Here is a 14,655-nt window from a genome sequence, read left to right as displayed (position 1 = left end):
AAAACAGTGTCATCTTTTGGCATTATCATCTTCTTTTTAAATTTTTGTTTGTTTTCATCCAAAAGAACTAAAAGAATGTTTATTTGTAATCAAGAAGAATATTCTTGTGTTAAATATGGCATCTTTTTGGTGACATAAGGGAAAGGAGTATTTCCCATCCTTTCCTTTTTCTTTTATATGTGTTTCAGAGAAACACATTGACAAGTAAAATATTTTTTTCCCCCGTATACTTTAGTAAAGGTTAGAGTCGAAAGTAAATGGATTATTTGAAATCTTACTGTGTGTTACTTTTGATTTAGATTCATTCCCAACCCTTGGCTTTGGTGCTATGCATTTATTAATAAAACAAAAAGAAAATAAATCACCTAAAACTCTAAAAAGATCAGTTCTTTATTTCTTACTCTATTGAAGGGAATCTTGATGTTTGCAGAAATGAATTTAAATTCATTCAGCATATTTGGATTGTGTGCATATTAGTGATATATAGGCATTTATTTTTGAGTAGAGATTAAACCATTTTAATAGGTCAATAACTGGAGATGCATTTTTGCACATTTGTGATAACAATTTATAAGGAAGAATGTTCCAAGGCAGACATCATATAAATTTTGTATGATAGTTGTGTAGCTTTTCATTTTAATATGACTAATGGAATGCAATTAGAAGTTTGAGGACAAGATTTTTATAAGACCATGTCAGTTTCTTACCAGGTAAAATCTAATGTTACAATCCTGGAGTTGCTGTTATTGTAAGGAAAGATGAAATATTCAGCAAAAATCAACCAGTTTCTTTTTTTAAAACTAAAAAACATGTATCTCTGAATTTAGAGGGAATTAGGGAGACTCTCTTCTGTACTGTTCATTCAGCTTTCACTCTCCCATGATGTTAGAGGCTGGACATTCTTCCTCTGTTTTCTAACAGACTGACAGAGGCCACCATTCTGTGTTTGGCATACTTCATAAAGGCACATCTACTATCCTGCTTTATTTTAAAAGTATTTTTCTCCATATTCCTCTCCCTACTCCCTTTTTTTAGGCCAACAGTGGAAAATTGCCTGATAACAAAGTCATTGCTGCTGAACTAGGCAGTTTGCCAGAATTGAAGAAATATATGAAAAAAGTGATGCCATTTGTTGCCATGATTAAGGTAAGCTGTGGACCTTATGCAACTGTGACCACATGAGTAATGGTTAGATGGGACGATATACGGAAGGGGAAAAGCCTTGGGCACAGTCTTCCCCCAGAAATCTGCTAAAATAGCACTTTTCAATCAATGGTGGTGAGAAATGAGCTATCAGATTTGGGGTTTACCTGTGGAATTGCTGAGCATGTAAAAATATGTATTGTGGAAGAAAAATTGGTTTAGAATCGCGGCACTGAATTATTCCCTTCATCTTCTCATTTTCTTTCTTTTCAGTTTTGGGAGGAAGCATATTCTTTTGGCTTACATTAGGGTGTTTTTCCTAGAATTACTGGAACCAAGATTCTTCGTTTTTATAGGTTTAGCTTAGCAGGATAAGGATAGTGGTTAGACAAGGGTTTGTCAGTAATGGCTCTATTGATATTTTGTGCCAGATAGTTCTTGTGGGGTGCTGTCTTGTGCATTGTAGGATGTTTAGCAGCATCCTTGGCTACTACTCACTAGATTCCAGTAGAATCCCCTTTAGCCCCAGTTGTGACAACCAAAAATATCTCTAGTCATCACCAAATGTCCCCTGGGGGCAAAATCACTTCCCACCCTCCCACCGTGCCACCATTGAAAACTACCTGGTTAGACTCTTGGTTTTCTTCATATACATAACTGATCTGTTGGATTTTGACGAAGAGAAACTGAAAGAAGGATATATATTCCTTAAGATCTCAGGCTATGGGGTTAGACAAATCTTGATTCAAATCCTGCGTGTTTGTCACTTCTTAGTTTTGAGACCTTAGACAAATCACTTAAATTTTCTGGGCCACAAGGTTTTTCATCTATAAAATGAGGATGAACGTACTATTTAGAAGTACTGTGAGGAATTTATGAAGTAATGTACCTAACACACTTAAATAGTGCCTGTCAAGAAGTAGGCTCAGGATATGTTTAAAAATGTAAATCAGTATCTTCCAGCCTGGTAGGCATACAGTGATTATTCTTGTACTGTATTTTAATTTTTGTGTCTTCTCAGCTGCAGATGCCTGAGACGAGAAGTCTTAGCTTCTCCATTATTGAAGTAGATTGGTATTCTTGGGAAAGCCTTTTAATTCTCTCCCAGAGTGAAGTCACTATATGATCCTCAGAGTATTTTTAGTTTCAGAAATAATTTAGAATCCTGTGTTGACCTACACAAGTCAAGTTGTAATATGCCTGCCGGTATGCTCATAGTTCATTGGTTCCCCAGTGGCTAGTGCCATCGGTCATAATGCCAGATCTGTTGTCAGTGTGTGGAGGCAACAAAATATCCCATTGGGGGTTTCAAAGGCAAATAATTTTGATGACGTGCTTTAAGACAATCCGGTGAAACTAATTTGAAAAGTAGTTATTTTCATATAAAATGATATTACATTCCAGAGTTGACTTCTTTAGGATCTCATTTAAATTTGAAGAACTAGTATCAGACTGTTCGAGTGGTAATATATATTTTTCATATTGGTGATTTGCTAGGCAGATTAGTGGTTTTATAAACTTTGAAAGTGATTAATAAATCTGGGAATAAGAAAATGGCTTTCTAGAACTTTTTCATGGGAAAAGAAACAGAACTTGGATGGTAAACTAAAACAATGTGTAGTAGGAATAATGTCAGGTCATTTTTATGTAAGTAAAATATGTTCTAGGCAGTTAGCTCTATCAGTGCGTGTGTACTTGGATCTCTAAAAGTACATTTTGAGCAGAAATATTTAATGTTCAAGAAAATTAAGAATAAATTGTTTTTTATATGCCATGGGATTATCTGAGTACCCCATATAGCATAATTTTTTCTTTAAACTTTGTAGGAATATCTTTGGGCATTTTTTTGTTTGTTATTGATTATCCTCTGAAATAGCTTTAAGAGGGTGGTATCTTAGAAAATTACATTTTTTTTGGTTACCTGAAGGGATATCATTTGTTTGATTCCTTGTCAGAGTAAATTTTGTGGGCTTGCATATTAAGTCAGTCTAAATATGATAAAGCCATATTTATTTTATAAATCTGAACACTTTGTACATTACGGTATTTTCAGTGCTGCCTTACTTTTATCATACTTTAAATGATAATTATGCTGAGCTAATACATTTCATTAACAAACAAACATAGATAAGGGAAACCACGAGTTAAGGCCTTTCCTTTAACTGTTGAATTTTTTAATTTATTTTTTTATTTTTATTGAGACAGAGTCTCACTCTGTTCCCCTGGCCAGAGTGCCATGGCGTCAGCCTAGCTCACAGCAACCTCAAACTCCTGGGCTCAAGCAGTCCTCCTGCCTCAGCTTCTGGAGTAGCTGGGACTACAGGCATGCACCACCATGCCCGGCTAATTTTTTCTATTTTTAGTTGTTTGACTAATTTCTTTCTATTTTTTTTTAGTAGAGACAGCATCTCGCTCTTGCTCAGGTTGGTCTCAAACTCCTGAGCTCAAGCAATCCTCCCACCTCGGCCTCCCAGAGTGCTAGGATTACAGGCGTGAACCACCGTGCCTGGCCTTAACTGTTGAATTTTTAAAGATTTTATCAGTTGAGAGAAGAATGATTGCTTTGGAGGAAATACATTCTTTTCAACATACTCTTTATGTGATTTTGTTTTTCCACACCATTTTGGCTATTAGGAAAATCTGGAGAAGATGGGGCCTCGTGTTCTGGATTTGCAATTAGAATTTGATGAACAGGCAGTGCTTATGGAGAATATAGTCTACCTGACTAATTCCCTTGAGGTAAGAGGGCCAGGGATTGTAATAATTAGTCAATTATAGTAAACTGTAATCCAGTTCATTTTATAATAAACCTTTTTATAAACTTCATCTTCTATGTTTAGTATCTTTGCCAAATATATCAGTCAAAAATATTTTTGGAGGGAAAGAGAATGAGTGGGAATAAGAATTACAGGAAGAAAAAAATGATGTGTCATTTTATTTCATTTATCAATTATCTTTATGTATAATTATTCACTCATATATTAAAAAACTAACTGTATATGTCTGGGTATTGTCCCCAAATTATCTTAAAGATAATAAAGAGAGAGAGAGACCTTATATTCAAATGCTTTCTGAGTCTCTCATATTATGGAGTACTCTGAATTGCTTCTTTCCCCCCTCCCTTTCAGACCTCAAATTCATATAATTGGGTTAATTATAATCTGTGGCTCATGATATATTATTATTGGTCCATGCCTGGCTCTGTTTTTTTTTAAATTGATAAATAATGAACATCTATGAATCTACTACCCAATCCAAGAATAGAACAGTACCAATGGCTTTCACGTATCTGTAACTTTCTTCACATACCTTCTTTCTGCCCCAGTCATAACTTTATATATAGATTTTAAATATTTTCTCTCTCAGATGACTTAGGCAGAAGGAAAAATAATTCACTCTAGAGAACTGAGGACTCAAAAAGTGGTTCTAGTGATAGTGAAGACCCTAAAGTAAAAAAAAAAAAAAAATGCAGGTTTAGAGTTTGAATAAAATTGTTTCATGAAATGTGGAGATAGAAGAAAGTTATTTGTAAATAAGCATTTTGTCTTAAATGAGTTAATGAAATTGATAAATAGTAACAGACATCTGGTTTATGTGTATCTCTAAATGTTCCTGTATATTCATGTAGATTAAAAAGAACTCTTCTTAGGTCTTCTCACTTGGACAATGGGGGATATACCTTACGTTGAGAGTCATCTTATATTCAGGCATGTGTAGGATGCTATATTTCTGAGCTTTTCTTCCATTTATTTAAGTGGAAGCCTTGTATTCTCAAATGATAAATTTCTGAACTTCTGTTTGTCTCAGTGGAAGGCCTTTATGCTGATTTCCATTTTCTCTTATGTGGCAGATAGACACCAGATTTCATTATAGAAAATGGTAAACATGACTATATAAATAATACTATGAAACATCTAAGATGAGTATTAAATAACCGATTACAGATTGCATTTACTGTTTATATGGAAAATAATAAAATTGCACAGACCATTTCATGTTAAGTGGAGAACTTAGTTTTGCTCTTAGTGAAATGAGGTGATGATTAATTTCAATCATATTAAGTAATACTAATGACTTCCATTTTTTTCCCTCTATTTAGCTAGAACACATAGAAGTCAAGTTTGCCTCTGAAGCAGAAGATAAAGTCAGGGAAGACTGTTGTCCTGGGAAACCACTTAATGTTTTTAGAACAGAAGTAAGTTGAAGGAATCTCACTTGAATCATTGCATTTTAGAGCTAGAAGAGACCTTAGAGATCATTACATCTAAACCCATCATTTTAAAGATGGAAGGAAGGAGGATACAGAGAAATTAAGTAATTGGTTTGTTCCAGGCCATGTCATTTGTTAGAAATGAGGCTAGACTTGAGGTGTCCTAATTCCCTGGTTGGTACAATACTTACTTTTCCCTTACTTTATTATTATGGGTATTGTCAGATGTTATTTGTGGGTTTAAAAAATAAAAATATCATTTTCAAACCCTAATTTTTATTAGAAAAAATACAGTGGGAATTGAAATGTAAGACCTTTTTAAACAGTGAAAAGGAGCTTTCAAACTTGAGATGAGTCTTGGTTTGATTGTTTTTTAATGCTTTTTGGTTTTTAGTATAAACCAGAGTGATGTGTGATCTTAAGGTATGCTAGAATTCCTTTTTTCTCCTCTTACTTTTTGGCCATTATTGATGAAGATAAATAGGTTTTAGAGGTTTTGAAAATTCTATTTATTCAGTTTCAAAGTATCCATTCAGATTGGCAGCATTTGGCAAAGTCCAGGGGACTGCAATCGTAAGAGTCCGTAAAATGCCCTTTTCTTGGTAAGCAGAGGACTTAGATATATTTTGTTACTTTTACCATATTTAATTGAAAATCTAGCAAACAGAAAAAATCTATTTTGAAAGAATAAGGTAATTGTGATCATGGATACTTCCCTGAATTTTATCATCATGTAACGAATATTCTCATTACATCAAGATATGGTGACTTTTTTTTTTTTTTTTTTTTGAGACAGAGTCTCACTTTGTTGCCCAGGCTAGAGTGAGTGCCGTGGCGTCAGCCTAGCTCACAGCAACCTCAAACTCCTGGGCTCAAGCGATCCTCCTGCCTCAGCCTCCCGAGTAGCTGGGACTACAGGCATGCGCCACCATGCCCGGCTAATTTTTCTATATATATATTTTTAGTTGTCCATATAATTTTTTTCTATTTTTAGTAGAGACAGGGTCTCGCTCTTGCTCAGGCTGGTCTCGAACTCCTGACCTTGAGCGATCCACCCGCCTCGGCCTCCCAGAGTGCTAGGATTACAGGCGTGAGCCACCGCGCCCGGCCAAGATATGGTGACTTTTTAAAGTACAGTCATTTGGGCCGTGGAGAAAGGTATAGGAAATTTGTGTTTCTTATACAAATGTATTTATTTCAAGCCATTTTCAAGTATTCCATTAAGATGTTATATATTTAAGTCTTTCACAAGACTCAGTTGACTTCCTCTGCTTAATAATAAACAGTCCTTGACTATATAGCTTCTATAATGTGGAAGGTAGTATGGCATGGAACTGGGTTTAATCCTGGCCCTGCCGCTGACCAGCTGTGTGACCAGCTTCTCATTTGTGAAAAAGGATTCAGAACTAGAACTACCTTTCAGGGTATGGAACTAATTTCTATAAAGTACTGAGTATAGTGCCTGATACATAGTAGAAATTCAGTGAATGATGGTGATCGTAGAAGAGAAAATGCAATTATTGTAATTGTCCATTATCAGTATTGGTATATATAGTTGTAATCATTTTAACCTAGGCATTGAACCTATAAGCATATAATACCTATAAGCATGAACTTGTGCAGCTTTTCATTTATATTTGGATATGCCTTGGTCGTGATTTTAGGATACCAGAATTAGGTCTGTCTTTCACTGAGCATTAAAAATGTAGTAGAGATTCCCCCCCCCCCGCCCCCCATTAGTATTCAAGTTTGATTTTCTATAACAATGATTTTCTCTTTCCTAGCCTGGTGTGTCAGTTTCCCTACTGAATCCCCAGCCGTCCAATGGCCACTTCTCAACCAAAATTGAAATCAGGCAAGGAGATAACTGTGATTCCATAATTAGGCGTTTAATGAAAATGGACCGAGGAATCAAAGGTAAGTGGTTTCCCTGAAACTCACATTTGGCAGTAGCTTGTGGATTTGATGAGTTTTAAGTAGGGGGTGGGGGAGAAAGAAAAGTAACTAGCTTCTTAGGGACAGCTGTATAATATGGAAAGAACATTGCACCCAGAATCAGGAAACCTGTTTTTTGTGGGATTCTATGGCTAGGTAGCTTGGTGACTTTGCCATGTCACTTAAGGTTTTTTTTTTTTTTTGAGATAAGGTCTTGCTCTGTCACCCAGGCTGGAGTGCAGTGGCATGATCCTGGCTCACTGCAGCCTGGGAACTCGGTCTGGGAACTCCTGAGCTCAAGCAATCCTCCTGCCTCAGCCTCCCAAGTAGCTAGGACCACTGTGCATGACTAAGTTTTTCAGTTTTTGTAGAGATAGGGTCTCACAGTGTTGCCCAGGCTGATCTCAAACTCCTGGCCTCAAGCGATCCTGCCACCTTGGCCTCCCAAAGTGCTGGAGCAGGCATGAGCCACCATGGTTGGCTTAATCTTTAAATGGAGTTTTCTTTTAGTAAAATGAGGACACTGGGTTAGATAATTTTTCCAAGACTCCACCTAGCTGTAAATTTATAACAAGTGATTTCTGTCTCTCAGAAGTATTTGGAATTAAGGAACATATACCCTTAATATTCTAAACTAACCTGCCCAGCTTGATCTGTTCCTGGGAAAGGAAAAGAAACAGAGTAAAAATTATTGAGTGTGTCATGTATTAGCCATTTAATCCTTTACAACCCTATAATGTAGGAGGTATTATTATTATTTCCCTTTTACAGATGTTGAAATGAAGGCTCAGAAAGGCTAAGTAACTTGAAAAGTTCATTCAGCTAGTAAATCCTGGAGCTGGAATTCAAACTCAGGTCTATTTGACTTCGAAGCTCATATTCTTTGTTCTAAAGTCTAAATAATGTGCCTAAATAATCTTAATTTCTTATCAATTTTAAGCCTGCATCTTCTGTGATTAGATTCAGTGTAATAATTTATGGCTTCCTTAGGCTGAGCAGAGTGTGAAGAGACTTAGTGTGTCTCTATATTATATTTCTTCTGAACTCTGAAGAAAAATTAATGTTGAGATTCTCTATTTTTCATTATCTTTTTTCTTTTTGATAGCAATCAAATTTGATTAGGTCACTTTCTATCACTATAAAAATTTTCTACTAAAATTCTCAGACAGTGACCTAATTTATGGAACTATATTCAGGGTAGTAATAATCCATTAAAATAGAAGACTTGAAATAGCCCTTTGGAATTCATTCTACCATTATTTTGTGTTCTGTTGAAGTTACTCATCTCCATTCTGTGGACATTTATTGAGAGACTACCACATGTAATATACGTAGAAACAGCTATGTACATAGAGACTCCTATGTATGTACTGGGGACTTGGGGAGTCCACAAAGGCATTGGGAGCTGCATCTAGTGAAAGGATAGGGGACTCAGCTATTCTGCACATAATCATAATCTGAGGAGAAGCTACTGAGTACAGTAAGAAAGGTACAGATAAAATGTACATTACAGAAAAAGGGGAGGTAATTTCCAGCTGTGGTAATCAGGCATGAGTTTATAGATAAAATATTGTTTGCATGGGGCCTTGAAAATTATACCTGTGAAGGTAAGGGGAAAGGGTGTATTAATAGGAAGGAAATACCAGTTGCTTGTTTCATTGTGTATGGAGCATCATCACTAGCAGTATACTAGGGTTGGAGATTTTATTGTTTATAGACTTTTTTTTTTAATTGTGGGGAAATATACATAACAATTTACCATTTTAGTCATTTTTTAGTATGCAGCTTAGTGGCTTTGCGTACATTACAACATTGTTTTGCAACCATCACAACCATTCATCTCTATAACTTTGTCATCATTCCAAACTGAAACCCTGTACCCACTAAAAAGTAACTCCGCATTCTACCTCTTCCTAGTCCCTAGTAACCACTGCCCTACTTACTTTTTTTTTTTAAGTTTTATTTTTATTATTTTTTTTTGAGACAGAGTCTCATTCTGTTGCCCAGGCTAGAGTGCCGTGGCGTCAACCTAGCTTATAGCAACCTCAAACTCCCAGGCTCAAGCAATCCTACCGCCTCAGCCTCCCGAGTAGCTGGGACTACAGGCATGTACCACCATGCCTGGCTAATTTTTTCTGTGTATATTTTTAGTTGTCCATATAATTTCTTTCTATTTTTAGTAGAGACGGGGTGTCACTCTTGCTCAGGCTGGTCTCGAACTCCTGAGCTCAAACGATCCACCCGCCTTGGCCTCCCAGAGTGCTAGGATTACAGGTGTGAGCCACCGCGTCCAGCCAAATTTCAGTGTTTTTAATGACAAGAGAGGTCTGGGATAAGAAAAGATAGTAAAATCACTAAGAAAGCTCCAAGAACTTATTGACAGTAATGAACTACATAGTGAAACATCAAAGCAAATGTGCTTTGTCACTTAGAAGTCTGATTGAGTATTAAGGTTTCTTTGAAATAGTTTGATTCAGAATTGCTTGGAATGATGAGGGAGGTCTGTTTCAGAGAGAGAGAGAGAGAGAGAAAGAGAGGCAGATCTACAGTAAAAGGCCTTATGCCTAAAATCTGCTGGCAGGACTTGTCATTGCCTCTATAGTGAAATATTTGCTATTCCTGATGTGCAAGTTGAGTTGCCATAGCTGTTAAAATGAATTGTATTCTTCCCCAAAATAAGATTATGGCTGTCATCAAGACTGTACCCGCTCCTTTCCCATTTTAATTTTCAGGGCTTGTGCTATGTCAGGGAATGGATTGTATGGTCTCTGCAGAGACTCTCAGATAGGGTTTGCTTTTGTGGTAGTTGCAGGTAATTGCTCTATAAGCCCCAAGATCCCATCTCAAAACTTTTAGTCCTTTAGTTTTTGTTTCCCAAAGAGAATAGAATGCATGGATAACTTAACATGTCTGGCAAGCCGCCAGCTGCATTAATGTCTCCTTTTATCTCTTATCCCTCTCATGTTAAGCTTCATGCTCTTGAGTCAACATGGGGGGAGTGTAAGCTCATGGACCACCCAGAGATCTGTTTCAGAAAGGAGTAGGAAGTAATTCAGAAAATATCTTCTATTTTTATGTATCAGGTTAAGCATAACTAGCCATGCTACTCTTAGAATAAGGTAATAAACCCAGAATCAGTATTTTTAGTCATTTCTGGTGTTTTTCCACCATCTGAAATAAAATTGTTGGGAAGTCTCTGAATTGCTGAAATAATTAAATTTCTCTTGGCCTTAGTTGTTGGCAGAGTTGTTGGATCATAACTTTGTTTAAGAGACAGTTGCTTTTTTTTGCCAGGAGCCCTCTTATCAGTTTGCACAAGAGCAGATCAGGAAAATCTCAAGCAGGATAGATACTGGAGCTCATTCTAAAGCTTAAAATTCTAGAAGCTGTGCCCTTTCCCTTTGCCGTCCCCCTCCTCTCCTTGTCTGTCATCAACTTTGTACAAATGCTTTCATCTTTTGGGCAAAATGAGAAACTAGTAGTGCTATTTCTTAGAGTAGTAATTATTTCTCTAAAAGGATCTCCAAGAAAAGCTCCAATTCTTGCAGGTTTAATGTATTCCAGGAAACACAAGAAGAAAAGAAATAAGTTTTAGGCTTTTTGATGTTCTGTAGAATGATTAATTAAAGCATATAAAAAGTGATTTGAGAGACCATATAGGATGATGCTGAAAAATACACTCAACTCTTTCTCAGATTATAATTCCAAGAGATGTGTTATACAGAATCTCTGACAATTTGATATGGGTAAAAGCCAAAAGGAGATAAAGATTTGTTATATTTTGGCTTTGCTCCTGAGATTGGGTCTCAATTAATACTTCGATGAAAATATTTTTATTTAGATATAACAGTGTGTTTAAAACGTGAATTGTTAGACTCATTCATGGGGTTGAGTCAGTGACTATAGTTAAATGCTCACATTGATAATCTCTTTTGCTGTAGACCTTTCCAAAGTGAAACTGATGAGATTTGATGATCCACTGTTGGGACCTCGACGAGTTCCTGTCCTGGGAAAAGAGCACACTGAGAAGACTCCTATTTCTGAGCATGCTGTTTTCGATGTGGACCTCATGAGCAAGAAAATTCATCTCACTGAAAACGGGCTACGGGCAGATATTGGTGATACAATTATCTATCTGGTTCAGTAAACTCATGCAAATTGGAGATTTATTCTGGTTTTTAGTGATACTAGTACTCCTCTGATTGTGCCTACTGACCTGCTATGAGAACCGTAGGCTGGACCAAATAAATTTCATGTCTAACCATTTAATTCTACATGTAATCACAATTACACCAAGTTTCTTTGATTCCCAGACCTAATAGATTTTTTTTCTCCTTCTTTGGGCCCCTAAGAGAAATGGTTTGTGCCATGCTTTTTTTTTAATGATGTATACTTTATACTATTTATGAAGGCTAAGGAGTGTCTAGCAGCTTTTTATAGTATATTCATTTGTGGAGTTAGCTGTATTTCTTTTTTTTTTTTTTTTTAAAGTAGACAGTTCTGTGTTTTTATGAAAGGAAATCTCATGATGATTTAAATGAGAATATTTTGACTTGGCTATGATCACTAACTATTTTGTATGAAGAACAAATAGGTCCTGCATTCTGTGAGACTTTTTGAAGCTTCAATATGTTCAAATAACAGCCAATATTCAAGGCTAATATCAAGTTTATACATTTATTTCATTTACACTAAATTTAGGCATTTTAAAAGAGGATTTCCACCCCCTAGAAATCTGCATTTACCAAATTTGTCTTGAATCCAGTTGTGTTTAAGGATTATGCTATGATTATATTAAAATTTTTTTCTTTTATTCTTGCTGAAATGTGTTTTAATATTCTGTGTGCCATCTATCTTTCATATGAGGAAAAAATGTAAGGCGTTGACTAACAGAAGAAAAATATTTCTTTTTTTGATGGGTTTAATATGGGGAAAGACCCATTTTGATAACCGAAGGGAACCTGAATTCTAACTTTGAGGTCATGTAAACAGATTTTATTGAGCTTTCTTATTTTTTCTCCACAATTAAAGATTATCAGGCCTAGGTGAATGTTTTATCATAGATTTACTGAAGTAAATCATAGAATGTTAGAACTGAAAGATCCCTCAGAAATTATCAAGTACAAATAATCATTTATCTGCTGGGAGCAGGCTATATCGCATAGTGGGGTAAGATTACATACTCTGGTCAGAATAGCTAAGTTAGATTTCTAGTTCTTCCATTTGCTAGTTGGGTGATCTTGGCCAATTACTCGGAGCCTCAGTGTCTTCATCCATAAACTGGAACTAATAATCATACCTGCTTTGTAGGCCTATTGTGAGATGTTTAGATGAATTGATCTAGGAAAATCACAAATATAGTACAGTGCCTAGCAAGTAGTAAGCCTTTAGTAGATGTTACCAGTGATGAAGAAGACGATGAATATACCAGGGTGTGTTGGCTTAAGATTACTGTAAGCTATAATCATGTCCTTTATGTTGGTTCCTTTGGGGCGACTGTTTCTTTGCATTCCTCTAGATTCTTTTGTTGCTCTCTTCAATCTGCATAGCCTTAGTTCCCAAAATCAAGCAGTGCTTCCTGATGTGTAAAAACAGGCCTACTTATGTTTAACTTAAGTGAATTAAATTGTATATGCTTGGCCAAAAAGAAAAAAGGGAGAAAGGAAACTAATTTTAATATTGTGAGTGATTGTGCCCATTTTATTAAATGAGCCTATGAACCTATACTGCTTTGGATTAAATGTGAGGGGATTCATGGATCCCCTCTTCTCTGTGTCTCAATTCCTGTGTGTTTCTCTTAAAATGAGCTTGCTAGGCTGAGTATGATTCTCATGTTTAAAGATACATAAGTTTTCTACAAGGAGGCCTCTATGGATAAGCCCATTACTTCATCTGGGACTCAACTGAAGAAACAGCAATTAGTTGAATGCTGAAGAAAAGTGGGCTACTTTGGGCTTATTATATTGATAGTATGTTATTGCCTTTCTAAAGGATTTTAATGCTTTTTAAAAATTTTGAAATATAATGTACATACACAAAGAGTGAACAACAAAAATATGTAATTTACACATAAAAAATGGACCCTTTCCCACCTCCAAAAAAGGAATTTATCAATAAAGCAAACAGTTGCATAATCACCAACCAGTCGAGGATTGGCACAATGCCAGCACCACAGAAAGCCTGCGCTGTGCCTCCTTCGGGCACTGGGGTTAAGCTTTATGGCCCAGTATATGGTCAATCTTTACTAATGTTCCAGGTAAGCTTGAGAAGAATGTGTATTCTGCAATTTTAGAGTCCTATACGTGTCTTTTAGGTCAGAGTTGCAGATTGAATTGTTCAAATCTATATCCTTATTGTTTTGTTTTTTTTGGTGCCTTGGGAATATTCTATTCCAAATCTTTTTTATCTAATGGTTTTCATACCCCTTGAAGATCCTTTCCTAATAAGTTATAATGTTGGGGACTATCCAAAATGGTGATTTTCTAATGCTATCATTTCTTTTTCATAAATAGTTGGCATTCTTCTGTAAAGAGCATTCTTTTTTCTCTTTTTCAATTATTTTTAAGTGAAAGCTGCGTAGCATGTGGATTAATCACTTCATATAATGTTTGATTAGAAAAGTTGGGTACAAATGAAATTTTAAAATATGGAATCATAGTTTACATGTACAATGTTTCACTCTTCAAAAGAGTCTTACTGTAAATTTTTTTGCAAAGTTAGTGATCACCTCTTAATTTCTGTTGTTCTTATAAACCTGAGTTTTCATGTACAGTACATTTATTCAATAAATTATCTAGAACGTATGTGCCAGATACTGCGGTAAGCCCTTGGAATAGAGTGGTAAGCAGAAGAAACATAGCTGTCCTTAATGTGGGGTGCATTCTTATAGTTAAGAAGACGGAGTTGCCCAGAACCCTGAGAGTGAAGGCAATTTTGAAACTGTGTCGGAGGAATCTTGATTTGGAAGGTATTATAGGCTTTTGTTAACAGCCCTGTTCAAGTAAATGCTTTGAAGTTCAAAACCCTAAACAGTCATTCTCCATGGGTCTGTTGTCTTTTTAATGTAATATTGAATTGTGATCACAGATCCCTCCCCTCAGTATGCAATTTTGCCTAATTTTTTGTCTTCTAAGGTTGTTTCCCAGTGTTTCTGGGGTTCACACATCTGTAGGGCATGTCCTAGAGGCATACTTCAGGGGCTCCTAAGACCGTGAGAATTCAGAGCTGTTGGGAGGCCATGACCAGCCAACTCCTGATTTGTTCACTAGATTCCATCTGGGCTGGGTGGAAAAGCAGCATCACTTTCCTACCATCAATGAAGTTTATGGAAGAGCATACGATTTCTAGAAGTTCTAAAAAGGTTTCAA

The 14,655-nt window shown here is 36.1% G+C and overlaps 1 protein-coding gene across 1 annotated transcript in view; it reads left to right on the top strand.

The window, feature by feature from the left end:
• Nucleotides 1-11,744, top strand: part of LARS1 (leucyl-tRNA synthetase 1) — a 61,849-nt gene extending 50,105 nt beyond the window's left edge. The window contains exons 28-32 of the mRNA XM_069484163.1: nucleotides 1,036-1,146; nucleotides 3,778-3,882; nucleotides 5,243-5,338; nucleotides 7,138-7,270; nucleotides 11,230-11,744. Coding sequence (XP_069340264.1) covers nucleotides 1,036-1,146; nucleotides 3,778-3,882; nucleotides 5,243-5,338; nucleotides 7,138-7,270; nucleotides 11,230-11,435 — 651 coding nt within the window. The 3' untranslated portion in view covers nucleotides 11,436-11,744. The remainder of the gene's footprint in view (nucleotides 1-1,035; nucleotides 1,147-3,777; nucleotides 3,883-5,242; nucleotides 5,339-7,137; nucleotides 7,271-11,229) is intronic.
• The last annotated feature ends 2,911 nt before the right edge of the window (nucleotides 11,745-14,655 follow it).

Source organism: Eulemur rufifrons, chromosome 10 (assembly GCF_041146395.1).
Source record: "Eulemur rufifrons isolate Redbay chromosome 10, OSU_ERuf_1, whole genome shotgun sequence".
NCBI lineage: Eukaryota > Metazoa > Chordata > Mammalia > Primates > Lemuridae > Eulemur > Eulemur rufifrons.
The sequence above is the reverse complement of the archived record's forward strand: the minus strand, read 5'-3'. Positions and strand labels throughout refer to the sequence as shown.